The sequence below is a fragment of the Ambystoma mexicanum genome, chromosome 14 (assembly GCF_040938575.1).
Source record: "Ambystoma mexicanum isolate Mex_15411 chromosome 14, UKY_AmexF1_1, whole genome shotgun sequence".
Taxonomy (NCBI): domain Eukaryota; kingdom Metazoa; phylum Chordata; class Amphibia; order Caudata; family Ambystomatidae; genus Ambystoma; species Ambystoma mexicanum.
This window is the reverse complement of record NC_090940.1, coordinates 412,021,820-412,048,141: the sequence shown is the minus strand read 5'-3', so window position 1 is coordinate 412,048,141 and position 26,322 is coordinate 412,021,820. Positions and strand designations below refer to the sequence as shown.

Genomic DNA, 26,322 nt, shown 5'->3' with positions numbered 1-26,322 from the left:
TTTCATCTCCCCCTCCCGATCTTGGTCGCAACTATAAAACGCCATGCACTTACACTAGAAGATGTGTCGTCAGGCCTAATATTCTAGTTTTCTTTCTCTGTTTTCATCATTCAGAATCTTCAAGGCCCAAGAATGATTACTGTATTCCCTTGTTCCCTTCCTACTTTGAAGCACTTCACCCATGTATAAGTGCTGTATAAATAAACTATAATTTCAAAGATTTTTGGTAGAGATGGAGGGCTCAAGGCGAGTACCCTTAGAAGGAGACCAGAAATGTGAGTTCCAGGTATCCATGGACCACCAAAGACGATCACCTCTGTTATGCTGGAATTGGAGCTTTAAGAAATTATAGTCCATTCTAGAGGCAGCAGCCAACAAGAATTCCATTTAAAATGATGTGATGCTGCGCCCCTTTCCTCATCAAGAAAATCATCATTGGCTTGGGTGGTAGAAAGTGAAGCTGAAGGATGCAATAAGAATGCAAGAGGTTGAATATAATTATATATATTTATTAAATGGGGAAACCCGAGGAGCCCAGAGAAAGCCAAAATTAAAAAGGGGGGGGGTACATCGGGAGTGTGAAAACAGAAAAAGATGCGAAAAAAAGCACTGTCTTCGAAATCAAAGTCACCAAGGATTGAAGAGCCTATCCTCCACCAGCATTATTGCTTGTGGCAACGGGTCTCTGTTTTTTTTCTCTATGATGCAAGCCTCTACCCAACTCCCATCAGTTTGTTTGGCAGACCCTGCAGGATATTGCTGCATGAAATATTTAGCGGCATAAAATTGAATTTATTGCTGCATTTATGTCGGATTGTGCTGCAAAATGTGCATTTTTTATGTCGCCAAATATTTCATGCAGCAATATCCTGGAGGGTCTGATTTTGCATCTACTTGGCACAGGAAGTTAGGGAGGGATTTGTATTTCTATAGTGCTAAACACCAAACCGTTTTCCAGGAATAAAATAAACAGTACAATTCAGGAGAAGCAAGCCAAGAAAAGCAAATTGTCAGGCAAGCAAACAGGTTCTAAGATGTGGGCAGAAAGCAGATAAAGATGAGAGAGATTGAAGAGGGAGAGTAAGCTTGCTCCAGTGTTTGGGGGCCAAGAGAGAAAGAAAGGAAACGAGAGAGTTAGTGCAAGGGGGCGAGCAACAGCAAGAAGAAAGATTCAAAGCAGAGGGTGCAGGATGGGAAATGGAAAGAAATAAGTAGAAATATAGGGCGGTGCAAGATTATGAAGCCATTTAAACATAAAAGGAAGTTAAAGAGCAAACATGATTCAAAAGGGAGCCAGTGGCGTGAGGCAAGAGCAGAGCAATAGAGTTGCGAGAGGATAGAGAAAAAAGTAGACTAATAGCGGAGTTGTAGATCGAGAGGCAGGGAGATGGGCGAGTAGGATGTTGGCCAAGAAGAGAAAATAAGCGACAGGACAAAAATTCTGGTAGCAGGAAAAGAGGGTAAAGGTCTAGTCTTTTGGATATCAAAAAGGTGAAACCAACAAGAGCAGGAAAGAGTGGAAATATGACAGGAGAAAGAAAGGGAAGAGTTGTAAGGAAGGGGGGGTCAGTAGAGCCCCCCATACATTCTACGCGGAAAGGGCCACTTGCTCTTGCACTAATGGGGGGGGGGGGGGGACACCTTCCTTGCCCTTCTGCAGCCTTAGGGGGACAAGGCCCTGGCATAAGCAGATGTGGGGCTATTGCAAGACACACTTGGACTCCATTTTGTGTACCCTCGACTCCATCTTTGGACTAGGCCGCATTCTGATACTGCAAAGTGTCTCTCCCCTCAGCAGCGCCGCGCACAGCGAGCACTGACAGCCCCACCTTTTTCCTCCCGCGCCTCCCAAGTCCCTTTCTCACGGATGCAACGAGACAAGAAGTTGCAAACAAAAAATGAATTCATTTCACTCTTCCTCTGAGATCAAGGTCCTGTGTGTGACCGAGTCGAACCATGACTTGTGGCTCATCCATCTCAACAAACCTGTTTCTGCACCTCTCACCCCACCATTGGGAAATGATGCTTGTTGAACCCTCTGCCACTCCAAAGCTATTCCAAGCCATCAGCCAATCTCGTGGAGCCGGCCCTTACATCGCTATACTCGCACCCCTTCCCCAACCAATGAAACTAACTTGTAGACTGTATAGAAATCGTCACTGATGACACTAACCATTTATAATGTATGGTTTCTGTATTGTTTGCCAGAGCGCTCTCAAAGCAGTAGAGTTCTCTGGATGCCGATTCTTATATAAATCCTTTGCTGACTCTCTAAACCAATCTCTTGGTCTCATTCCCTACCGGGATGTGTCCTTTATTCTGAGTTGTATTGGTGAAATGGGGAGTGAGTGCCTTCAGAGTCAACACCACCCCCAAGATTCCGGGCAGAGAGAGCAATAGTTAGGGAGGAAGAGGGGGGGGGATTAAAGGGGGAGGCAGAGGAGAGGGCACAGTGATGGCAGGGAAGAGGGGCACTTCAGCCTTGGAGTGACTGAGATGAAGGAAGTGAGCTGCCATCCCACACTGAATAGCAAGAAGGCAAGAGGTGAAAGTAGACTGAATAAGACAGAAAATGAAGCAAAAGAAAGAGCCGAGTATCATCAGTCTAAAGATGATGCAAAAGGGTGAAAAGAGGAGAGGGGCGAGAGGAATAGTGTAGAGGGAGAAAAAGCAGGGGACCCAGGGCAAAGCCCCAAGTTACACCAAAAGGAAGGGTAGGAGAGTCAAGGTCAGCAAAGGATACAAAGTAAGTGCAATTAGAGCAATATAAGTGGAACGAATTCAGACCGGAATCCCGGAGACTAAGAGTGGAAAGGGATTGAAGGAACAGTGTCAAAACTGGCTGACAGATTAAGTAGAACCTGTAGAAAAGATTGCTTGAAGTGACAGGCAAAAGAAGTGCATCACAAACAGTAAGGCTAATCGGTGAAGTGGAGACTTGAGAATAGACTATCCTCTTGAGAAGTTTGTATAGAAAAAGGTAGGAGCGAAATTGGGTCGGTAATTAGATGGGAGAGAAAGGTCCAAAGAAGGTTTTTAAAGGATATGAAAACTAGAAGCATGTTTGAATCAAGAAGGTAAGGTAGAAGACTGAAGGTAAAGATTAAAGAGAGCCAAGTACCAACAAAGGCAGGATTAGACTTTAGGAAGAGAGGCAGGAAAGCTGGTCAGAAAGAGGTTGTAGGGTGGGTATAAGAGAGAAAGGAAGATATTTCAACAGCAGAGGGGAGAAAAGGAAGATAGTGTGAGGGAGGAGGGGAAAAGGAGTCAGAGGGAAGGGGAAGAAAACAAGAAAATAGGTAAAGACGGGTGACTTTAAACCGAGGCACAGTCAGAGGCCGAGACAGCAAAGAGAAGGATCAGGGGTAGAAGAAGAAAATACAAATGAGGACCTGGAATAAACAGCGGGGTTAGGAGGAGGGAGTCATTGGTATAGAAGTGTTGGGCAATATGAAGAACAGCATTATAGTCAGAATCGAGTGAGGAAAGATAAGGGGATAGAGATTTCCTCTAGAGGGGTTTGGTGCGACAACCTGCAAGATCCTCCTTGTACATTTCATGGGTAGCTTTTAACAGTGCACATGGGCTTCACCAGAGACATCCCGCTCATGTGCAACTTTCTTAAAGCCATTTACATATGAAAAACAATGCATATTCCTATAGTCTAACACATTTATTTATCTCTGCAAAAGCAGAGATTCATTGACCAATGGAATTCCTTACTGTAATGTAGAGTGAAGACTAACCCATATAAAACATTTTAAAAAATGGTCCCACTGCCTCATTGTGCTACAAATCAATTTTGACAGAAACCAAAAATATGCACCAATTAGCCAAGTGGTCTTACCAGAATTTTATCAGCTTTAGCTTCACTGATGCCCTTGATATTAAGGAGTTCCTTCTTTGGAGCATAGGCTACTGCCTCAACAGTGTGGAATCCAGCTTCTTCCAACTTCTTTACATCATTTGCGTTTATGCCACATTGCTACATGAAGAACAGAAAAACAATCTTTCAAGCACAAAATATTAGAAGGCAACTAGAAACCTATTTCACAGTTATTTACTTTAGGAATAGAAATGTTGATATGAAATGGATTTAAAGTCATTATATAATAAGAGTACCAGAAGAAGGAAGTTTGGATGGTCATAAAAAATAAAATACAGTATTGGTCAAACACCACACCAACACAAAATGTTTTCAAAACCACAAATCTTGTTTAAAGACATTTACAACTAGGATTCGCCCGTACTATAAAATCAAGTCCCCTTAAAGCACACACCTATTATCGGCTTGCGTTGTGAGCTCGATCCACAATGTCAAACCTGGAGTGAATTTTGAAAAAGAAAGTTCAAATTCAGAATCTTAATATGAAGAACAAAGAATCATAATCAATACTCCGATCCTCCTACCACTTACTGGAGATTATGGAAAAGACTTGGCCTTGGTGAATGAAATCTACAGCATCGTTCAGGCATGGATGGCCAACTCCTGAACGATGATAAAACAGAACTCATCATCCTCAGCACTACTGTCCACTTGACCAAATTAAGCGCGGACTACTTATCTTTTACTATTGACGGAAACCCCATCTAAGTGGCCAAAGAGGTGAAAACTTTAGGGTTTTTATTAGATGCCACCTTAACATTTACTAAACAGGTAAACTCCCTGGCTTCCTCTACTGCATACACTTGCAAATTAATTAAAGCTGCCAAACCATTTCTTTCCTTCAACAGCTGCCTAATTCTTGCCAGATCACTCAGACTATCCAAACTGGACTATTGTAATGCCCTCTACATTGGCACGAACAAACCTCATTAAAAAAATACAGGTACTCCAAAATAACACCTTGAGAGCAGCACTAAGCATAACAAGGAAAGAACACATTTCCGCAGCTAGGAGACAACACAAATGGCTATCCACGCACAATAAAATTTCCCTAAAAACGGCATCTCTTATCCACAAATGCCTAGAAAATGAAGCACCTCACTATTTGACAGAAAGGATCACTACAAAAACGGCTAATAGAACCACAAGATCAGCCAACTCCAACTGTCTCCTTGTACCACGATCGGGGGCTCCAGTTTCCAAGTTAAGTCAGCACAACTATGGAACTCTGCCACCTCCAATCAAACATTAACCAAATTTAGACAGAACCTGACCAACTGGTTCATAGACAATAAGTAACTCCTCCTGTCCAGTGACATTCGCAACAATTCTGTCCACAACGACAATAATCAGTACTCGACATGTGTCCGAGTTAACTCTAGTTGTACTATATATATATATATATATATATATATATATATATATATATATATATTAAATTACTCACCATAATCGTATTTCAGATGCTTGTATCTGCTTAGATTCACATGCTGTGCATAGGCCGACATCTAGTGGAAGCTGCAGAGTATTACAGTTTGTTTTTCGAAACTCGAAAATTGGACGTCGACACAGGGCGTGCCAGTAACGTCTAGGACCCTCAGATTGTATTTTTTCTGACATGAGGTAGCATGAGGAGTAGCGTGAATACAGATGATCCAAGGATATAGAAGATAGATAAGACTACGAGCATCCATGCGCCTTCTGTCAGAGGGGAGGAAGGGTGGGTCGCATGTGAATCTAAGCAGATACAAGCATCAGAAATACGATTACGGTGAGTAATGTATCCCTTCTGAGGCTTGTGGAATCTGCTTGGATCACATGCTGTGCATAGATTAGCGAGCAGTGTTAGAAGGAGGTGGGATTTGAGAAGGGTCATGAGCAAATAAATGTCTTAGAACCGCTTGTCCCACTTGAGTATCTGTCTTGGAATGGGTGTGTCAGCCCTCTGAGAATGTTCAATCTCCACCCTTAACCTTTCTCCCCTTTCCTCCTCTTCACCTGAAGATTGGTCTTGAATGGATGATATTTGTGGCCTTCTAGCACAATAATCCTTCTCCTTCTTTCTTTTTTTTCCTGAGAAAGTGTCTCACGAAAGGAAGCCACAGTGTACTGCTGTGAATAGCACTACCTGCGGCCCCTCTTCTGGGAGGGACAAACTGGGGAAAAAGCCGTCCGGCACAAAAAACCCCAGAGGTGGAACAGCAACAGCGGAGGTCCGTCGTAAGGATTCCGGGTGAAACAGCAACAGCGGAGGTCCGTCGTAAGGATTCCGGGTGGAAGGCAGGCTCCGAAGGAACCGTGAGGTAGCCAATAACGACAGCCAGCGAGGGACAACAGAGCGGATGAAGAACCGGAAAGGAGCCAGGGAAAAGAAGAAAGGAAAAACAAGAGGACCTGATAAACAGGAAGGAAAGAAGCGGCCCGAAGGGCGGCAGAGGAGAGAGAGGAAAAAGGAAGAAAACTAGCGTAACCCCAACCGAAAGAAAGCAGTCAGGGAGCTGACCAAGCGGGTTGCAACGCACGGAGTGCCGGGGGGGGCGTGGCTAATAAGCGTTCCAGCTCGCAGAGAAAGAAAAACTAGACTGTTACAGCGACGTTCGGAAACGTGGCGGGACTCTGCTATGGCGGCCCCCAAGCCGCACCCTGGACCATAATGTCCACGGGAGGCGATGCATGACATTTTGTCAAAGCAGTAGTGCTGAGTAAAAGTGTGAATAGAGCTCCAAGTAGCTGCTTTGCAAATGGTGTCAAGGGGAACATTTGCAATGAAAGCCAGAGTGGCCCCAATGCCTCTTGTCGAGTGGGCTCTGGGCATAAAAGGCAAAGTTTTGTCAGAAAGAGAGTAACACAACTGGATACAGTTGACAATTCACTTGGAGATGGCACCCTTAGAGACGCGATCTCCCTCTTTGCCTGTGGCTACGGAGACAAACAGTTGATCTGTTTTCCTAAGCAGTCTGGTCTTGTTTACGTAGTAAAGGACCGCCCTACGCACATCTAGGGTGTGTAGTTTAACCTCAGCCGAGCTTTGTGGGTTTTGGAAGAAAGCCGGAAGCTCGATGGACTGGTTTAAATGCTATTTAGAAATAAACTTATGTGAGAACCTAGGGTGTGTCCGTAAAACCAGCTTATCCTTATGAATAGTAAAGAAAGGATCCTGCACTGACAGAGCCTGAATTTCACTGACCCTTCTTATGGATGTAATGGCCACTAAAAAGGCAGTCTTATAGGTCAGGTGTTTGAGACTGGTCTTATGCATGGGCTCGAATGGGGGGCCCATGGGTTTAGATAGCACCACGTTCAGGTCCCATCCTGGTGGTGGGTTAGATATAGGAGGATGAAGTCTCTTTACTCCCTCCATGAAGGCTTTAACCACAGGTACCTTCCACCAAGACACCTTGCTATGTGAGGTGGTGTACGCTGACGGTGCTGCCAGGTGTACCTTTAGCGAGTTGAAAACCAACCCTGCGTCCAGCAGGTGGAGCATGTATGTCACAATTGTGGAAGGAGTGCAATCAACTGGGTTGATTTGTTTATACTGGCACCAGATAACAAATCTCTTCCATTTGTCGAAGTAGCAATGCCTTGTGTTCGGTTTCCTAGACTCTTTTAGGATGTCCATACACCTCTGTGGTAAATTGAGATGTCCAAACTCTATGACCTCAGGAGCCATGCTGCTAAGTTCATGGAGTTGGGTTGAGGATGCACCTTCTGACCTTGGTGCTGGGACAAAAGGTTGTACCAGCCCGGGAGTTTGATGGGATCGCACACCGAGAGTCTGAGTAGGTGTGGAAACCACGGTTGTCTCGCTCACATGGGAGCAACTAGGACGAGCGTCATCGACTCTCTGTTCATCTTCTTCACCACCTTCCTGATGAGAGGAGTTGGTGGAAAAGCGTACGCAAACATCCCTGACCAGCTCATCCACAGGGCGTTCCCCAGGGAGTCTGGTTGGGGAAACCTGGATGCGAATCCTGGGCACTGTCTGTTTTTGCTTGTGGCGAATGGGTCTATAGTGGGGAAACCCCACATAGAGAAGAGATCTTCTACGATATCTCTGTGTAGACACCATTTGTGTTCCTCCGGAAGGGGATCTCTGCTCAAAGCGTCCGCTAGAGAATGGAGATCCCCTGGAACATGTTGAGATGACAGAAAGATGTTCCGTCTGAGTGCCCATATCCAAATTTTCTGGGCAAGTCTGGACAGATTTGGCGAACAAGTCCCTCCTTGCTTGTTCAGGTAGAACATGGCTGTCGTGCTGTCCGTCCGGATCTGCACTGACAGGTTCAGTAGGTGGGGCTCGAACGCTTGAAGTGCTTTGAAAACTGCCAGAAGCTCTAGCAGGTTGATGTGATTCTTGGCCACTGTGTGAGACCAGAGACCCTGAGCTGTGTGGTGGAGATGGTGAGCTCCCCATCCCGTCAGGCATGCGTCCGTCGTGACTACCGCCTGTATCTCGGTATCGTAAAAGGGTTTCCCCTTGGATAGATTGTCTCTTGTCCACCAGTGGAGGCTTTGTACAAGTGTTGGCGAAACGACCACTAGATCGTCCCACTGACCACTTGCCTGAGACCACAGTTTCGCCAACCATTCTTGCATGGGACGAATGCACAGCCGCGCGCGGGGGACCAGGTAAATACATGACGCCATCATGCCCAGCAAACGCATTGCTTTGCGTACTGTTATCTGCCGACCGGTTTGATATTGCGGAATTTGCAGTAGTATATTCCGAATTCTTTCCTCTGAAGGAAAAGCCAACCCCTCTTGAGTATTTAGAACAGCTCCTAGGAACTGCTTGGAGGTGCTGGGCACCAGACTTGATTTTTTCTCGTTTATGGAGAAGCCCGATTCGAAGAGGAGGTCGATAGTTTTTTTTAATATTTGTCTTGCAAATTACTGGGGTCTCCCCCGTGATGAGCCAGTCGTCTAGATAAGGGTACATTGGGATTGCCTCCCTGTGTAGGTGTGCCGCCGCCACCTTGGTGAATACCCTTGGCGCCAAGGCTATCCCAAAGGGCAGTACCTTGAAGTAGTGCTGACTGTCCACCTTGAAGCACAGATATTTTCTGTGCGCTGGGAACATGGAAATATGAAAATAGGCATCTTTCATATCCAATGTTGCCATGTAATCCCCTTTTTTAGGAGGGGAATTACCTCTTGGAGAGTAGTCATGTGAAATTTTTGGGGCTTGACATACTTGTTTGCAGGCCGTAAGTCCAATACTGGCGCATTGTCAAATCTTTTTTTGGCACAAGGAAGTACGTTGAATAAATACCCTTATTTACCTGGTGTCCTGGGACGAGTTCCATCGCGTCCTTTGCGAGAAGAATTTCGATCTCTTCAAGTAGGATCTTCTGGTGGTCTAAGGAGTGTATTCTTTGTCGTGGAGGGTGGTTTCGGGGACGCTCTAGGAGTTCTATGCAGTATCCTGCGGACACTGTGGACAGCACCCATCTGTCTGATGTGATCCCTTCCCAAGCTTGGGTGAAGATGGAAATGCGTCCCCCTACTGGGGATGCGTGAGAAGGGACCCTGAACAAGTGCCACTGTTTTGGTGGAGGCGTGCCCCCTCCTTTATTGGGACTGCCTCTACCCCTACCACAACCTCTTGTTACCCCTGCCATAACTCTGGGTAGACTGCTGGTTAGTGTTCCATGTAGTACCCTGGCCTTGGGAATAGTTAGAGCCTCTTTGGGAGTTTTGTCCGCGAGGCCGACGAAAATTGCCATTCCCTCTCTGGTTAGGGGGTTTGTTGGTTAGTTGCCCTAGGGACTTGAGTGTCTCGTACTTGGCATTCTTTAACGCGTCCTCGACGGCCTTTCCAAACAATAGATCCGGCTCCACCGGCTTATCCATCAATGATGCTTGGGTCTCGGCCTTGAAACCAGACTGTCGTAGCCAAGCATGCCTCTTGATGACCGTGCTTTCAGCAATTAATCTGCCGGCGTTATCCGTGGCATCAAAGGTTGATTTTAAAATGCAACCCGATACGGCTCTCCCCTCTGCCGAAACTCGTGCCAATTGGCTTTTTAAGGGTTCTGGGGCGGAGTCTATGAGAGCTGTGACTTCTTCCCACTGGTGGCAGTTGTAACTAGCCAGCACGGTGGTGGAGTTGGCAATCCTTGCCTGGTAGGTGGAAGTGGAGGCTACCTTCCTGCCCAAGCCATAAATCTTCTTGCTCTCCTTGTCAGGGGGAGCTTCGGACGATGACAAGGATGTCCCCGCCCTCTTACGGGTGTTTGTAACAACCAGGGAGTCCAGTTTGAGATGTCCCCTTATGTATAGTGGGTCAGATTGGGCTGCCCTGAAAAGCTTTTCAATTCTGGGGTTTACTGCCCTAGTGAGATTGGGGTTAACAAGGGAAGGGTCTATCCTCCTTTGTATCGACTTAAGGATAGGGATGGCCTGAGCAACAGGTCTCCTTTCTCCCACCAGTTCCTCTGCAAAGTCCCTCTCTTCCTGAGCACCTTGGGTGTCAATGTAGAAGTGCTGTGCCCCTCTGGACAGGACCTCATTCAGGAGAGGCTGGTTGTCGACAGGGGAGTCGGTAACCGCAGGATCTTTCTCTACCGGGGAATCTACCCTGTATGTATCTGGGTCGTCCTCCTCCTCCTCCTCCTCCTCCTCCTCCTCCTCCTCCTCCTCATCATCATCCCCATAATAGCCTGTCCCAGTTTGTTCTTCAAACATGCCCATGTCTGGATCCTCAACAAAGGATGGATCTTCCGGATATTGAGAATAGGGCTGTATATAGATGGGGTTTGAAGACTGACTTGGTGCTTCACCCCAGGACTTCCTACTTGGGGGTATTGGATCCTTCGAGTCTGAGGGGGTTGACCCTTCTGGGGTATAAGAGAGAAAGTGTTCCGGGTTCTTGGCGTAGAAATCTGCCAATGATGACATTCTTGACATTACTCCGTCTATGTCATCACTGGACCATTCCCTTGAACTGGGAATAACTCTTTCCTGGAGTGCTTTCCCCGTTTTATCCTGACTAGACCTACTGGTTTGAACAGGGGTCTTAGGGACATGACACTGAGACGTGTCTGTCTCTTTAGGTGGAGTAGAATGTAGTTTACGAGTGGAAGTAGGCTGGGAATGCTTACTTCGTTGTTTTCCCCCCTCCCCGTGGGTGGAAGAGTGCTTCCCCGATTTTGGGGCCCTATCAGGGCTTTTCGATGCCTGGCGTCGAAATTCGGGGGTAGAGTCTCTGTCACTGGAGAGTGTAAGGGATTCAGTAGCAGCCTTACCGCTGCCTGCGGATGCCGACTCCTGGAGTGCGGCTTGGGGGTAGAGGTCGGCGTCGTCCCCCGACGACCGAACCTCAGCCACTAAGGGGAGCGAGGTACTTTTAGCAACAGTGGAGGGTTGCTTGGTGTCATGAGGCGATCTCGAACGCGAAGAGAACACTGACTCGGTGGACCGTTCTGTACGTGCCTCTTTCCGAGTACTCGACGTGCGCGTCGAGTCTCGGTTGGACCTTTGTTTGCTGGAAGTGGTTTGGGTAGCGCTCGTGTCGCCGGGGGTCTTCCCCATAGCTGCCCTGCCGGACAACCTTCCGAGGTCGGGGACTTGCGCTTGGCTGTCCATCGACGCCACATTCCCCTTGCCGTCCGAAAGTACGGCTTTGCTGCCATCGCTGAAGGCACACTCCGCGGCCATGGCCTCTTGTCGCCTGGCGTGGTGGGCCCAACGCTTTGTCGAACGGTCCTTAAGGGTCTTCGGTTTAAACCGACTGCATGCTCTGCAATTCGCCTCGGGGTGGTCCCTCGGCAAGCAGAGGTTACACGTGGCGTGTCTGTCAACCCAAGGATACTTGCGGTTGCACTTGGGACAAAATTGAAAGGGGGTACCCTCCATATGCACCCTGTGGCTGGGAGTGTAGGAATATAAGTAATGTATCTATATTAATCAGAGTGTAGGATATGTGCTACCCCCCACTCTCCCTACTTGCAGCGCCGAGTCCCGAGGACTTCTGAGGCCCGGGCCGAGGCCAGAGGCCTTCCGAGGCCCAAATCCATCGCTGCAGTCCGACGGTTGAATTTTCTCCGATCCGGCGTCGAGTGTCGATGTTCGGAGACTCGACGTATAGGTGGAATAAATGGGGAAATATATAACAATATTAGCAAAATCTGACTAAGTCAGGGAACTCCGCTCAGTGCTTCCGACCAGCATGGCGGTAAAAAACAATCTGAGGGTCCTAGACGCGCGAGGGATCATGGGTACAGTGGACGTCACACTAGGGATAGTATTACTGGCATGCCCTGTTTTGACGCCCAATTTTCGAGTTTCAAAAAACAAACTGTAATACTCTGCAGCTTCCACTAGATGTCGGCCTATGCACAGCATGTGATGTAAGCAGATTCCACAAGCCCGAGGGAAAAAAAAAAAATTAATATATATATATATATATATATATATATATATATATATACACACACTCTGCATATGTATATTCGTATTCGGTATGTTCTTATTCCTAATCAATTTGAACATACTCTGACCTCTTGCGCCTTGATACCCTAGGGTGCCTGTATATCTCCACTTTGTATATTTGGTATATATGTTACGTACTTATTCTTATATGGAACCAAGTTGAACGTATTCTTGCTCTTTGCGCCCCGATACCCTCGGGTCTGGTGTGCACGACTAATAAACAAAATGTGGGAGCCAGAGGGCTTTAAAAGGCTTAAAGAGTATGATATGATATGGCATTTATAACGCGCCTATACACAAGTGTTTCAGTTTGGTGTCAACGAGAAACAGTTTTCAGAAAAAAATGCAGGGATAACTCATTAATGAGCAGTTCTACGGCAGGATCATCGTATTTGTGCAGGACCAGTTCTTGGGGCAATATACATGCATTTTCTGTAGCATGATTTAGAACAGTTTAGAAAGAACATAGTACTTGTACGTTGGAATTCAGTAAACCATGCACAATCAAAAACGTATAATAAAACATTTCAACAAATTACGGCTCAGATCTAACAAATAATGATATTAAACAATGCAGCCCCTTCCTCCCCAACCAAAATGGGTAAATCTAGAAGAAACAAGGACAACGGCACCCCTACATGCACTTCCATTCATGACATCCACGGTCCAAACATATTGGGCTCCATGATTAGCAGCTACCACAATCACATTACAGTACTGGGGACGGGATTTGAGAACCAACGAGATCTCGGGAGGCATGTATCCTTTGACACTGGTATTCAATAATCCAGACTTTGCCCCTGGGCTCAGGGCAAGGGTCTTCAATAGCCGGGTGCAAGGGGGGCTTATATAGATTTCACAAATGTTTTGTGAAACATCACCCCTGACCTTCCATGTTTGCAAACACAACTTTACAAAGACTGAAAGGAAAAACTGCAGGTACCCGCATATTAGGTATCCTGATGTTAAACAGCCAGCACAAAAGAGACTTTTGGGGCTCAGGAGCTTTCCATTGGGGACGGTCCCACGAAGAGATGCATCTCCAGACTGTACAAGATTGAGAACGGATATGCAGAGGTATATGAATACTTGGGAAATTGACATGAACCAAACGAGGACCACACTTGGCTGAACATATGGGCCTGAAATTACTGCTCCTCCAGATGCATCACTAAGCGAGTGTTTGTTTAAGCTGACTTCTATGTGGTATTATTACCCCACCCCCCCCTCAGACTACACATCCATTGACCCCAGACCTGGATGTAAATGTGGCCTTCAATGCTCCAACTTCCATATGTGGTGGGACTGCCCAATTATCCAAACTTATTTAGAGAACATTGTGGCAACCATCACTGATAACAGAAGCAACTGCCCATGGATCCTATCGTCATTCTACTGTGGGTTTCATGTGCGAGATGGAAGCCTAGCCAAAAAACAGGAGGGGCTCCCAAAATTCCCCCCCCCGCCCATCTACTGGTTGCAGCAAGGAACACATTAGCTATGTTTTGGAAAAGTGGAAGAGAGCCCACAGGTTGCACAACGATGGTCTGAAGTGTGGGACATACTGGTAGCAGAAAACAATGACAGCTTCCATAGATTATCAACTCCATAGGTTCATAGATGTCTGGTCGCCAGTCATATTTTAATTACCCAGCACTGACGCACAAACCAGTGTTCGTCAAATGGTTCTTAAGGCTCCGAAAGACACGGAGGGATTCAGGGGAGGGAGGGAGGGAGGAAGTGTGGGAAATGGCAGGGTAAAGGGGAAACGATGGGAGGGAATGGGCTTTCTGTAACAAACTGTATTAATTGCAACTGTCTGATAGTGATAATTTCAGTTGCAAACAAAATAGTTTATATAAAATGAGTTACTTTTTTTAACATACTATCCCAGAGCACAAATCATGAAATAGTGGGTCATGTTAAAGTAAAATGGGGACAACACTAGGAAGTGAACAGCCACTTCACCCACGATTCGTAGACATTGCATAGGTGCATGAAAGCCATATCTAAGCAGTAAATTAGAACCTATACACCAAGACCAGGCGTTGATATTACCAGTTTCTCCTTTCTTAAGAATCCCCTAACCCCTTCCCCCTTTTTGCCCACGTACATAAAGGTGAACTTGTGTTCAGCGGAGAAACTTTAAAAACATGTAAATAATGAGGGACCCCAGCTTATTTTCCCTTTTCCTGCTGCTGGTTTATAATACTTAATCACTGTATGCAATTTATCAAATAAAACAGCACTATTAAAAGCATAGAAATATAGCAGCATATGCCGGAGCTGGACAGCACTAAAAAGTCATTTTCTACTTGCCTCTAATCGGGCTATTGGCTGCGGGCCAAAGGTCTCCTCCTCAGTTGTACTGGCTGTTTCATATTGCACCTGCATGGCCATTGAAGTGAAGAGGATAACCTATTCCAAATGAAAGAATGAAAACAATTTCAGGACTAGAGCCTCAGACAACTGCAATCCCAGACAGGCAAAAATGAAGCACATTTAAAACCCCAAATTATCATACAGAAATTCTAAATGATTGGAAAACCTTCTGGTGTGCATATTGCAATCATACATTTTCTATAGCGATTTGAAAGTGCCAAAAGAACAATCTAATTACAGTCCATATTTAATTGGAATTCAAAAAGTTCATATTGGCATGAACATTCTGGGTTTTAGGACTGGTGACATTGAAAAAGAATGTGAGGCTTATGTGAGGTTTCGGAAGATGACATCAAACAAACATCACAGTAAACTGTTTTCTAGAGACGTTTTTTCTCCCTTCTAACATTCCGACATACATACTACTAGATTTACGTTCTTTGGAGCAAGACTGCAGTCCCAGTCTTGCCAGCAGCATTTTAGATCTGTGCTGCTGAGAAAAGACACCGTTATACTTTGCATCCTCCAAGAGCACCATGTACTTGCCCTTCAAGCATACAGTTTTCTTGGAGGTTGTATATGTTTGATGTGTGCATAGGTGAATGTACAAAGACTAGCTGCACTAACATACACTTTGTGCCAAGTGCTACCAATGCATTGATCAATATATATGGGATACATTACGCACCGTAATCCCATTTCTGATGCTTTTATCTGCTTAGATTCACATGCTGTGCGCAGAGGCCGACATCTGGCTGCGGACTATTAACGTTTTAGAAAAAAATTTGAAAAGGGACGTTGACGGGGCGTGCCAGTAATACCATCCCTAGTAATACCATCCCTACTAACGCCACCCGTGATTGGCGCACCACCATGCCACGTCCCTCCCGTTCCCCCTTTATCCGATGGAAGGGACAGCAACAGGAGAAGCCGCAGGAGAGCGAAGGCCAGGAGCCAAGTCCTAGCACACAGTCTGCGGCTCTCTGCTGCTCGACAGCGGCCACAGGAGATTTACTTCAAGGTAAGAGTCAAGGCTCCACCTATAACCCCGTCCCATCTACGGTCAGCGCCATTGAGAGCAGGAATATGAGGTTATGCTCCCGCATACTCACCATCTCCCCGTCAATGTCCTGCCCTACTCTTAACGCCAGGTCAGCCTGCCTTGGGGCTAGGATTCACTGCACTTCCTCCCTCAGTAGCCGGCCAATCCCACAACTCATCCCCGCTCTCACCACCTCCATGGCACACCTAGCCAACTCGACCAGTGAAGCTGCGGGCACCCATGCACATACCACATGCAATTCTCTTTCTGCCGACAGCCCCTCGCCAATCACAAGTCTGCCAATCAGACGAGTGCATTCCAGGCCACACTTCATGCCTGCTAAGGCTCTGTTCACCCCTGCCGTACCTCCTAATGACATACACCGCAGGAACCGAGCCTGGAGGCACCACCCCAGACTATCTAAAACTGGACATGTCCCTTTCATTCCGCATCCTCCAAGCATTACCACCCATGACTGCAACCCATGCTCCGTCATGCCAGACAGACGGTGTGCCATGCCTAACGCTGCCTTAAATGTGACTAGACCCTGTGCCAATGCTGCCCTAAATATGATTGCACCCTGAGCTAATACTGCCTTAAATGTGACTGCACTGCCCAGCATCACCAATATCTGTGACACTTGGAACACGACTGACTCTCCCTTGCTATGTGCCCTAATCAACTCCCGGTCCCTACCAACACGCCTTGGATGTGCACGACCTCATAGTCAAAAACAAATTAGACATCCTCTTCCTTTGTGAAACCTGGCTAAACGAAGCATCAGGCCCTGCCCTATCCCTTGCCATACCGGAGGGATTCTCCATCTATAGACCGGATCGTACTTCCCACAGAGGTGGTGGAGTTGCTGCCATCGCAAGGGAGACACTCTCAATCAGGAGAGTCCAAGGGGACCTGGGCTTGAGCTCTGATTACCTTCTACTTATATCACCTAACTGCACTATTGCCTTCCACATTGTCCATTGCCCTGCCGGGCCCAGCTCAGACTTCCCATGAAGCCCTAATCCATTCACTGTTGGACAACCTTAAGAAGTCCTCTATCTCAACCTTGGCCTAAACAACCCCAGTGACCACAACGCCACTGCCTTACACAAGGCCCTCTCCACTCTTGGATTTTTCCAGGCAATCACCGGCCCCACCCATGCCAAAGGCCGCACGTTAGATTGGGTCTCCCACCACAACTGCTCACTAAATATCAAAGAGATTGCTCCCATTCAGTGGTATTGAATTTAAAAACTATATTTGACATTAACACCTCCAAAGGACCTGCCATGTCGGGTGTTCCTCTTCCTGCCGCACTCTCGAGAAGCTCAAAATTGCTCACCAGGGAAAACCTTACTCCACACCTTCTGGTGCCTGCACTCCCCCCCCCCCCCTCCCTCCCCCTTTAGCAATGGCCGCACGGTTCTTGCTAATGACTTTAAAAAGAGCATCACTCTAGCCATAGGCACGGTAGCTCCACTAACCCTCAAAAAAGGAAAGAAAGTCAAACATGCCTGGTTTACCCAGGAGCTCCTACAGTAGCGTTCAAAGAAGAGAGCTGCACATACTTCCTGGAAGAACAACCCTAAAGATTCCACTAAAGCTGTTTTCAATGCACTAAGACTGCCATTATCAAGGTCAAAGCCCTATCCTTCAACACAAGGATAGCCAACGCCAAACCCGCCACTAAAGACATTTTTGCCATTTTCAGAGAGCTTGAGACCCCCACCGCCCCTCCTCCCGCTCTTGTTAAAGACGAGGCTTGGTGCAACAAAATTCAATCGGCCATGCTCGAGAAACTGGACACCCTGCACTCCAAAATCCTGGCACACCAAAGGGCTCTTATCAATATCACAGCCAACAGCCACAGCTCACCTTCACCAGCCACCGACACCAACCAACCCCTTTTTGAATTTAAGGACATGACCGAGTCTGAAGTCATTGCCCTCCTCACGTCTATCAAACCAACTGCAAAGGGGCCGCCTGCCCTGCACAGGTCATCAAGGTCTGTGCAATCCCCCTTGCGCCTTTTATCACCGCCTTCATCAACGCCTCCTTCCAGTCTGGCCACGTCCCAGCTGGACTCAAAGAAGCGTGGGTCCGACCACTCCTCAAAAAACCCGCCCTAGACCCATCAGTCCCAGGGAATTACAGACCTATCACCACTGTCTCATTCCTGCTAAACATTTTGGACAAAGCAACTTACCTGCAAGTGCAAAAGTTCCTGGAGGGCAACCACCTCCTTTTGCTTCGCAATCTGGCTTCCGGCCGCGACATGGTACCGAAACGGCCCCCCTTGACCTTAAATCAGATGGACGATCTTAGAGATACAGGCAAACCGGCACTACTTCTCCTTCTGGACCCATCTGCTGCCTTTGACCTTGTTGACCACAAGACCATATGCCACCATCTCATCACCGCAGCAAATTTCTCCCCCAGGGCCTCTAAATGGATAACCTCCTTTCTGCAAGAAAGAGTAATGAAGGTTTTCTCCGACACAGCCTCTGCTAATCCCAACCTCATCCAATGCGGCGTCCCAAAGGGCTCCTGCATTGGCCCCACCCTCTACAATCTCTTCACGAGGACCCTCTTCAAAATTCTGGACGCCATGGGCATCTCATACACCAACTAGGCTGATGACACTCAGGTGCTCATCCCCCTCTCGGGTGATTATACGTCCGACCTTAATAGCCTCAACTCTATTTACGCCACTATCCAGAAAACTGGCTATGCCTCAATACTGAGAAAACCGAACTTCTGCTTATTGGATCCCCGTCCGCCCTGGGCAGGCTGGACAAGCAATACAGCTCCTACACCGTTGATAACATCCCTATCCTAGTCTCTCAAACAGTCAAAACCCTTGGTGTTTACCTGGATCCGAACCGGACTATGGACAGGCAGGTCAATGCCATAGCATCCGCCTCAGCCTAGCACTCTAAACTGCTCAATGCTGTGAGGCCGTATCTCTCCCAACAGAACTGCCTCACTATCGCCAGGGCAATAATCAGCTCAAGGCTTGACTACTGCAATGCCCTACTCATAGGAACATCGGAGAAAAACCTTGCTAAACTACAATTGGTTCAGAACAACGCCCTTAGGGCCGCTACCGGCATCTCACGCAGAGACCAAATCTCAGGTCTCAGAAAACAAGTCCACTGGCTCCCAGTCAAGGAAAGAATCATCTTCAAAGCCCTTGCCCTGACGCACAAGTGCCTCCATGACATGGCCCCACCTTACCTTGTCCAAAGGATCACCAAACCCTGCACCACTAGGCCAGCCAGAACAGCATATGCCAACATGATTACTGTTGCCAAAACTAACAAAGCACGTGCTGGTGGCAACAGCTTCCCCACCATGGCTGCCACCCACTGGAACGCCCTACCAATACACCTTAGGCAAATTGAATCCCATGGTGCCTTTCGTAAGGCCATCAAAACCAAGCTCTTCGTGTAAACCTGTAGGCCCTATGTGTACATCCTAAACAATCTGTATGTTTACTTTTGCTAATGTATGTACCAACTTGTATGTAACCTGTAATTTCAAGACTACTTGCAACCCTTAAATAAGCCTTCCTACGATCCGTTTTAAGCGCCTCGATGCCCGTGGGCTGTAGAGCGCTCTACAAATCTAAAAAATAAATAAAATAGTGAGATGTCCACTGTACCAGCAGTTCTTCACGCGTTTAGGTCCCTCAGATTGTTTTGTTTCTGACATGAGGTAGCATGAAGTGTAGCACGAGTACAGGTGTATCCAAGCAGATATGTATCAGACAAGCTCATAAAGAATCCATGCATCTTCTCTCCAAGGGGAAGAAGGGTGGGCGCATATGAATTTAAGCAGATAAAAGCATTAGAAATACGATTACGGCGACTAATGTATCCCTTCTGAGGCTTGTGGAATCTACTTAGATCACATGCTGTGCATAGATTAGCGAGCTGTGTTAGGAGAAGGTGGTGGCGAAGGTGATGGCTTATGAGAAGGTTCATTGGCAAACAGGTGTTTTAGAATCGCTTGTCCCAACTGTGTATCTATCTTGGAATGAGTTTCAATGCAGTAGTGCTGAGTGAAAGTGTGTACTGAGCTCCATGTGGCTGCTTTGCAAATGCTGCCCAGGGGGACATTTGCAATGAAAGCCAGAGTGGCTCCTGTGCTCCTTGTGGAGCGAGTTCTTGGTGTGAAAGGCAGTGTTTTGTTTGATAAAGAATAGCACAGTTGTATACATCTGACTATCCATCTGGAGATGGCATTCTTGGAAATGCAGTCTCCTTTTCTGCCTGGTGTTATGGAGACAAACAGTTGATCTGTTTTTCTCAGCCATCTAGTTTTGTTTACATAGTAAAGGACCGCCCTCCTTACATCTAGAGTGTGGAGTTTAACATTAGCTGAGCTGGGAAGAAGGCCGGCAGCTCAATGGACTAGTTTAAGTGAAATTTAGAGATGAACTTAGAGGAAAACCTAAGATGAATGCGTAAAACCAGTTTGTCCTTGTGTATGATAAAAAAAAAGGATCCTGCACTGACAATGCTTGCAATTCACAAACTCTTTTTATGGAAGTAATAGCCACTAAAAAGGCAGTCTTGTAAGTCAGGTGCTTGAGACTTATGCATAGGCTTGAAGGGGTCCCCCATGAGCTTTGAGAGCACTACATTGCGATCCCAACCCGGCGGTGGGTTAGAAATGGGAGGGTGGAGTCGTTTTACTCCCTACATGAATGTTTTAATGGCCGGTACCTTCCAAGACAATACTTTATTGTGGGAGGTGGTGTAAACCGATAAAGCCGCCAGGTTGACCTTTATAGAGTTGAAGACTAACCCTGAATCTAGCAAGTGGAGCATATAATTTAGAATGTGTGATGAGTACATTCTATGGGGTTTATTTGTTTAGACTGGCACCAAACTACAAATCGCCTCCACTTGTCGAAATAACAGTGCCTAGTGTTAGGTTTCCTTGCTTCCTTTAGGATATCCATAGACCTCTGTCGCAGATTAAGATGTCCGAACTAAGACTTCAGGAGCCACGCTGCTAGGTTCATAGACTGAGGTTGAGGATGCACTGTTCCCCCTGTGTTGAGTGAGTAGATCGGTCTGGCACAGGAGTTTGATGGGATCACACATCGCCAGTTTGCGCAGATGTGGCTACCCTGGCTGTCTCGCCCACATGTGATCAACTAGGATAAGCGTTGCGTATTCCCTGTGAATCTTGTTCATCACCTTGTTCATGAGAGGAGTGGGTGGAAAAGCGTAAGCAAACCTCCCTGACCAGTTCATCCAAAGGGAGTTTCTCCTGGAGCCTGGCTGTGGGAACCTGGACGCAAAGACTGGGCATTGCTTGTTTTCGCTTGTAGCTAATAAGTCTAGCGTGGGGTAACCCCATTGAGAGAAGAGGTGATCTACGACTTCCGTGTTTAGTTGCCATTCGTGTTCCTTTGGTAGGGGATCTCGGATTACAGAGTCTGCTAACGTATTGAGTTCCCCTGGAACGTGATGCGAGGATAGGAATATCTTCTGTTTCAGTGCCCAGTTCCAAATCTGTTGTGCTAGTTTGGACAGATTTGGAGAAAGAGTGCCCCACCTCCCCCACCCGTTTGTTAATGTAGAACATAGCTGATGTGCGGTCGGTGAGGACTTGTACCGACAGATTGGTTAGCTGTATCTCAAATGATTGAAGTGCTTTGAATACTGCCAGCATTTCTAACAGGTTGATGTGGTTCTGTGCCGTGGCATGAGTCCACAGACCCTGAGCCATGTGATGAAGGTGATGAGCCCCCCCACCCAGCAAGCGAGGCATCTGTCGTCACTATAGCTTGCACCTCTGGATCGTGGAAGGGTTTGCCCCTTAACAGATTCTCCCCTGTCCACCAGCAAAGGTGTTGTACTAGTGTTGGAGAAACTACGACTAGAACGTCCCACTGACCGCTTGCCCGAGACCACTGTTTCGCCAACCACTCCTGCATGTGGCGCAGGCGTGCGTGCAGCACTAGGTAAATGCAAGATGCCATCATGCCTAGCAATCGCAAAGCTTTGTGTACTCTTATCTGGCGACCGGCCTCATAATGTGGTATTTGCAGGAACATATTTTGGCTCTTTCCTCCGAGGTGAAGACTAAACCCACCCTTGTGTCTATTACAGCTCCTAACAACTGTTTGGTTGTGCTTGGCACTAGGCTTGATTTTCTAGTAAGTTCTGTCCTGCAAATTTGGGGGGTTTCCCCCTGTAATCAGTCGTCCAGGTAAGGGTACACTGGGATTGACTCCCTGCGTAGGTGCGCTGCCACCACCGCTAGTACTTTCGTAAATGCCCTTGGAGCAGAAGCCATGCCGAAGGGTAGCACTTAGAATTGGCAGTGCTGGTTTGCCATCTTGAATCGCAAGAATGTTCTGTGCGCTGGGAACATTGAAATATGTAAATAAGCATCTTTCATATCCACAGTTGCCATGTAGTCCTCCCGCTTTAGCAGAGGGATTACTTCTTATAGCGTAGTCATGCAGAATCTTTATGGCTTGACAGATAAGAGTTAGATAAGAGTCACTGTGGTAAAGTTGAACTTAGAAAGTGTGCCCAATAGCCTCACAGTGGTAAAGTTTGAATTTAGAACTGCTCCCATCAGCATTGAGTGTGCCTTTTATAGCCACTGTGGTATAGTTGAATTTGGATAATGTCCCTGGTAGGGTAACTGTTAAAGTGCAATCCTGAAAGTGTGCCCTCAGAGTCACTGTGGTAAAGTTGAATCTAGAAAGCGTGCCCAATAGCGTCACTGTGCCAAAGTTTGAACTTACAAAGTGTGCCTAATATGGTATGGTTGAATTTAGAAACTGTGCCCAATTAGCGTCACTATGCTAAAGTTGAATCTAGAAAGTGTGCCTAATAGCGTCACAGTGGTATAGTTGATACTACAACCAAGACCTAACTCTGCCTCGCATGAGTATGCTGCTCAGCTAGCTCCAGAGAAAGAGCCTCACTCTGGCGCGCCTCCCTCCGCTCTCCCATCCCAAACCATTCCACCCCCGACCACACTCTCAGACCACCCCCTATCCAACCATCAAGCCAGAGGAGCGCATTGCCGTGCCAACCATCCTAAGACCCCCTGTTCCTCCCATCCGTTCCACCCAGCACACCTGCAACCCCTGCCCCACCAACGAACTGTAGACCCACCCTCCCAGACCCACCTCGGCCCGCCACCACCCCCTGCCCCTTCCCTGCGTCATCTCCCTCCAATATCCTCCTCCAACCCGATCCCTTCCCTTCCCTTCCCTTCCCCTCCCCTCCCTAAAAACTGCACGTCTCGCCCTGGCAAGAATATTGGCCACATCCCCATCGCCCTCCGACCCCCCCCACCCTCTCACACACCAACCGCATTAAAAACACTGGAAAAAAGAAAACGCACCTGGTCTCCTTCAATCTCCCACTACTCCCCGTCCCTCCCGTCTTGACCCACCACCTCAATCTCTCAATCTCCACCATCACCAGCCTCCTCCCCTTCCTCACCCTGTTTTGAACCCCTCTCCCTTGAATTTTCACCAACCACACCTAGCACTCATAACCCCTTACGCTTCACTCTCGAATCCCCAGCCCCAAATCCATCTTCCCGACCGACCACCCTCACACACCCGTCCAACCCCATCCTCCCCAAACCCACCTCTTCCTCCCACCCTCACTCTTATAGGGGACTTCAATATCTGGTTCGATATTCCCAACAACCCCATGACCCACTCACTGGTCGACGGCCTAGATGCGCTTAACCTCCGCCTTCACATGAACGGCCCAACTCACTCTAAAGGACACACCCTTGATGCCATCTTTAGCTTCCACGACCAGATCCATCCAAGCCCCCTACACCCATCATCTGGTCTGATCACTTCATTTTGCCCTTCACCTTTCGCTCGCCCGCCCCACTCCCCATACGTGAACCAGAACCCCCAAATCAACGCAAATGCTGGAAGAAACTAAAGAATCTTCCATGACCTAGCCGATGTGCTGCTTCAAACTGCTCCCTCAACCACTCCACGTAATGAACCCTTAAGCATCGACTCCTGTGTCTCGTGGCTCAATATCTCATTAATCCTGCTCACCTCCACTTGCCAATTCTCCGCTCGCCGTGGCCCTTATCCCAGATGGTTTACACCAGAACTGAAGACTGCAAAAGAACTGTATAAATCTCTCGAACGCAAATGGCGGAAAGATCAAACCAACCTGAGTAGATCCACCCTGGCCCGACACCATCGCCACTAAAAAGCCGAAAACCCCAGCAAGTGTTAGGCAGAAATCTGTGCAGTTCCCTTAGGGACCACTGCAAAAGATTTAGGACTACATGTGGTTGGCAGTAAACCCAATTGGTAGCAGTCTGTACCACCCAGATTTACCTGGTAGCTGTGGCTGAGCAGTCAGACTTCTCTCAAGATGAGTTAGGCAGTATATAGAGTATACACAATAGGTACATAGGTACAGTAGCACAAGCAAACAGTGACCAGAGCTTTGGTGTAAAAGTATAGAATTAATTATTTAAAGACACACTTGTAAATCACACTAGCACACAAAGAGGTAAGTAATTTCAACACAAAGTCACTATTATATATATACAACCCTGATTACTTATTAGACAAGTCTTAATGAGAAACACCACTTATTTTCAGAGAGATGTGAGCGCTTAACATAAGATGGCACTCTAATAAGTTATAGAAAAAGGGAGGGAAAAGGCAAAGTTATGAAAGCACACACATTTCAATACTTTTCAAAGAACCAGAGTGAGGCAGGTTAGGCAAAGCCTACTGGAGAGCAAGGAAGTTCAAATGCCAGGCCCACTCTTAGAGAGAACAAGCGAAATGTGTCCAGGACCACACAGTGGGGTTATGCCCAAAGAGTCTTTGTAGATAGTTCATAAAAGATTGAGATCAAGTCAGCAAAAGTTAGTTAACAGGCCCCAGGCTAACCCAGGTTAGAAAGTCGAGGATTTACTGTCACCCCAAACGATCTGTCGCAAGGGAAGCCAGGCGGGACACAGTACCTGAAAATGGGAAGAACGCTCCAGCGGGGGGCAGTTGTTCCTGGCAGCGGGTGCAAGTCGGTGTTTCGTCCAGAGGAAGAGGAGGTCTCAACGTGGAGGAAAGCTGAAGGTCGTTGCACTGCCAGGGAAGAAACGAGCCGTGGAGTTTGGTTACAAGGTACTACCCTTTTCTTTGTGGTAGTGATAAACCGTGGTATTCCGGTTGCCGGGGTGCTTAGCACGGGCAAGGCGGCCACGAGATGCTCCAGGAAGGCGAAAAGACGGGCAAACTGGTTATCCCCACCAGTCAAAGGAAGAAGACTCTCCGGGCTGGAGATCTCCTCTGTCGTCGGGAAATGTGGCGAGGCGGTTCAGCAGGGCTCCACCGGTGGTGTCGTTGTTGCAGGTCGGCTCGGCTTCTCCCTCCTCGGATTCTTTAGGTCCTGTGGCGACTTCTGAAGTTCCAATCCCCAAAGCCCTGCTTTTATGCAGAAAACCCCCATTCATTCAGCCTAGCTGTCACTCAAACATGCTAAGAGGGGAGCCGGGCGGCTCACCACTTGGGCCAATCACACAAGAGTGTGACTTGAGTTGCCGAGGCAACTCAGTCCAGGGTGCCTAAACCCCCTCCCACACCCCTGTGGTACCCAGACAGAGTGGCACCACTTTTGGAGGCTTCTGTGGAGAAGCCCGCCAAAAAGTGGAACAAAGTGCTCGACTTGGGTTGGAGTCACAGAAGCGAACACAAACGCCATTTTGGAACCAAGTTTCGGCAAAAAATACCAACCAGTGAATTTATATTAATTTAATAAACCAGCGGTACGTTCGAGGCTATATTAAAAAGTGGTAGCCACGAACAATGGGAAAATCCCATAGGAATATATTTGTGGTAAAATATAAAAAGTAGTATCCACTGCCACCAGCCAAAACTCGGTCGGGGGGGAACTGGACAGTGCACCCTCGAACAACAGACCCCGGGGCAATCGAATTGCCCCGACCAGTACGTCCACAATAGGATGGTTTGTACTGGTTCTGTTCACAATTTGAAGAGTAGTAAAGCCAATGGTGACTTTACATGCTCTGGGAGACCGTCAGTCCCAGGGTATGGAGTCTATGTTTGGGGGTCACTACGACACTTCCTCTGTATTCCGGGCCCGACTACCTGCAAGAACAAGAACACTTAGTATTCGCTTACCTACTAGTGAGCCCCGCTTCGGTCCTCTACTACAGAATCTCAAACATCCAGCATCTCGGCGAACGCTCGCTATATCTTGGAAGCCGCAACCTGCGAAGAAAGAAGAGAGAAGCAGCATTAGTAAGAGTTTATTCTTCAACATTGAAAAACAACTAAAAGGCGCACGCTTACCTGAATTTGACTTGCTTTTGGCCCACGTCTATTCCGGGCCATTCAACGACATGCAAGAAGAAGGAAAAAGCTGATTAACAAGCAGAAGTGCTAGAAGGCGGTTCGCGCAACACTTTACTCACCGCTCTCCATCTTCTCGGCAACATATAGTCTGGAACATCACAGCGGCCTGCAAGAAAGGGACAATAAACAGGTTAGCACAAGAAAGGCACATAGCGCTGCGCTCCGCGC

General features: G+C 47.4%; 1 protein-coding gene across 4 annotated transcripts in view; it reads right to left on the bottom strand.

Moving 5' to 3' along the window:
- Window positions 1-26,322, bottom strand: part of RAD51 (RAD51 recombinase) — a 709,369-nt gene that overhangs the window by 476,237 nt on the left and 206,810 nt on the right. For all 4 annotated transcript variants that reach the window (XM_069637566.1, XM_069637568.1, XM_069637567.1 and 1 more), the window contains 2 exons: window positions 14,642-14,740; window positions 3,848-3,985 (listed from right to left, as the gene is read on the bottom strand). In XM_069637566.1, the coding sequence (XP_069493667.1) occupies window positions 3,848-3,985; window positions 14,642-14,722 (219 nt within the window). In that variant the 5' untranslated portion in view covers window positions 14,723-14,740. The remainder of the gene's footprint in view (window positions 1-3,847; window positions 3,986-14,641; window positions 14,741-26,322) is intronic.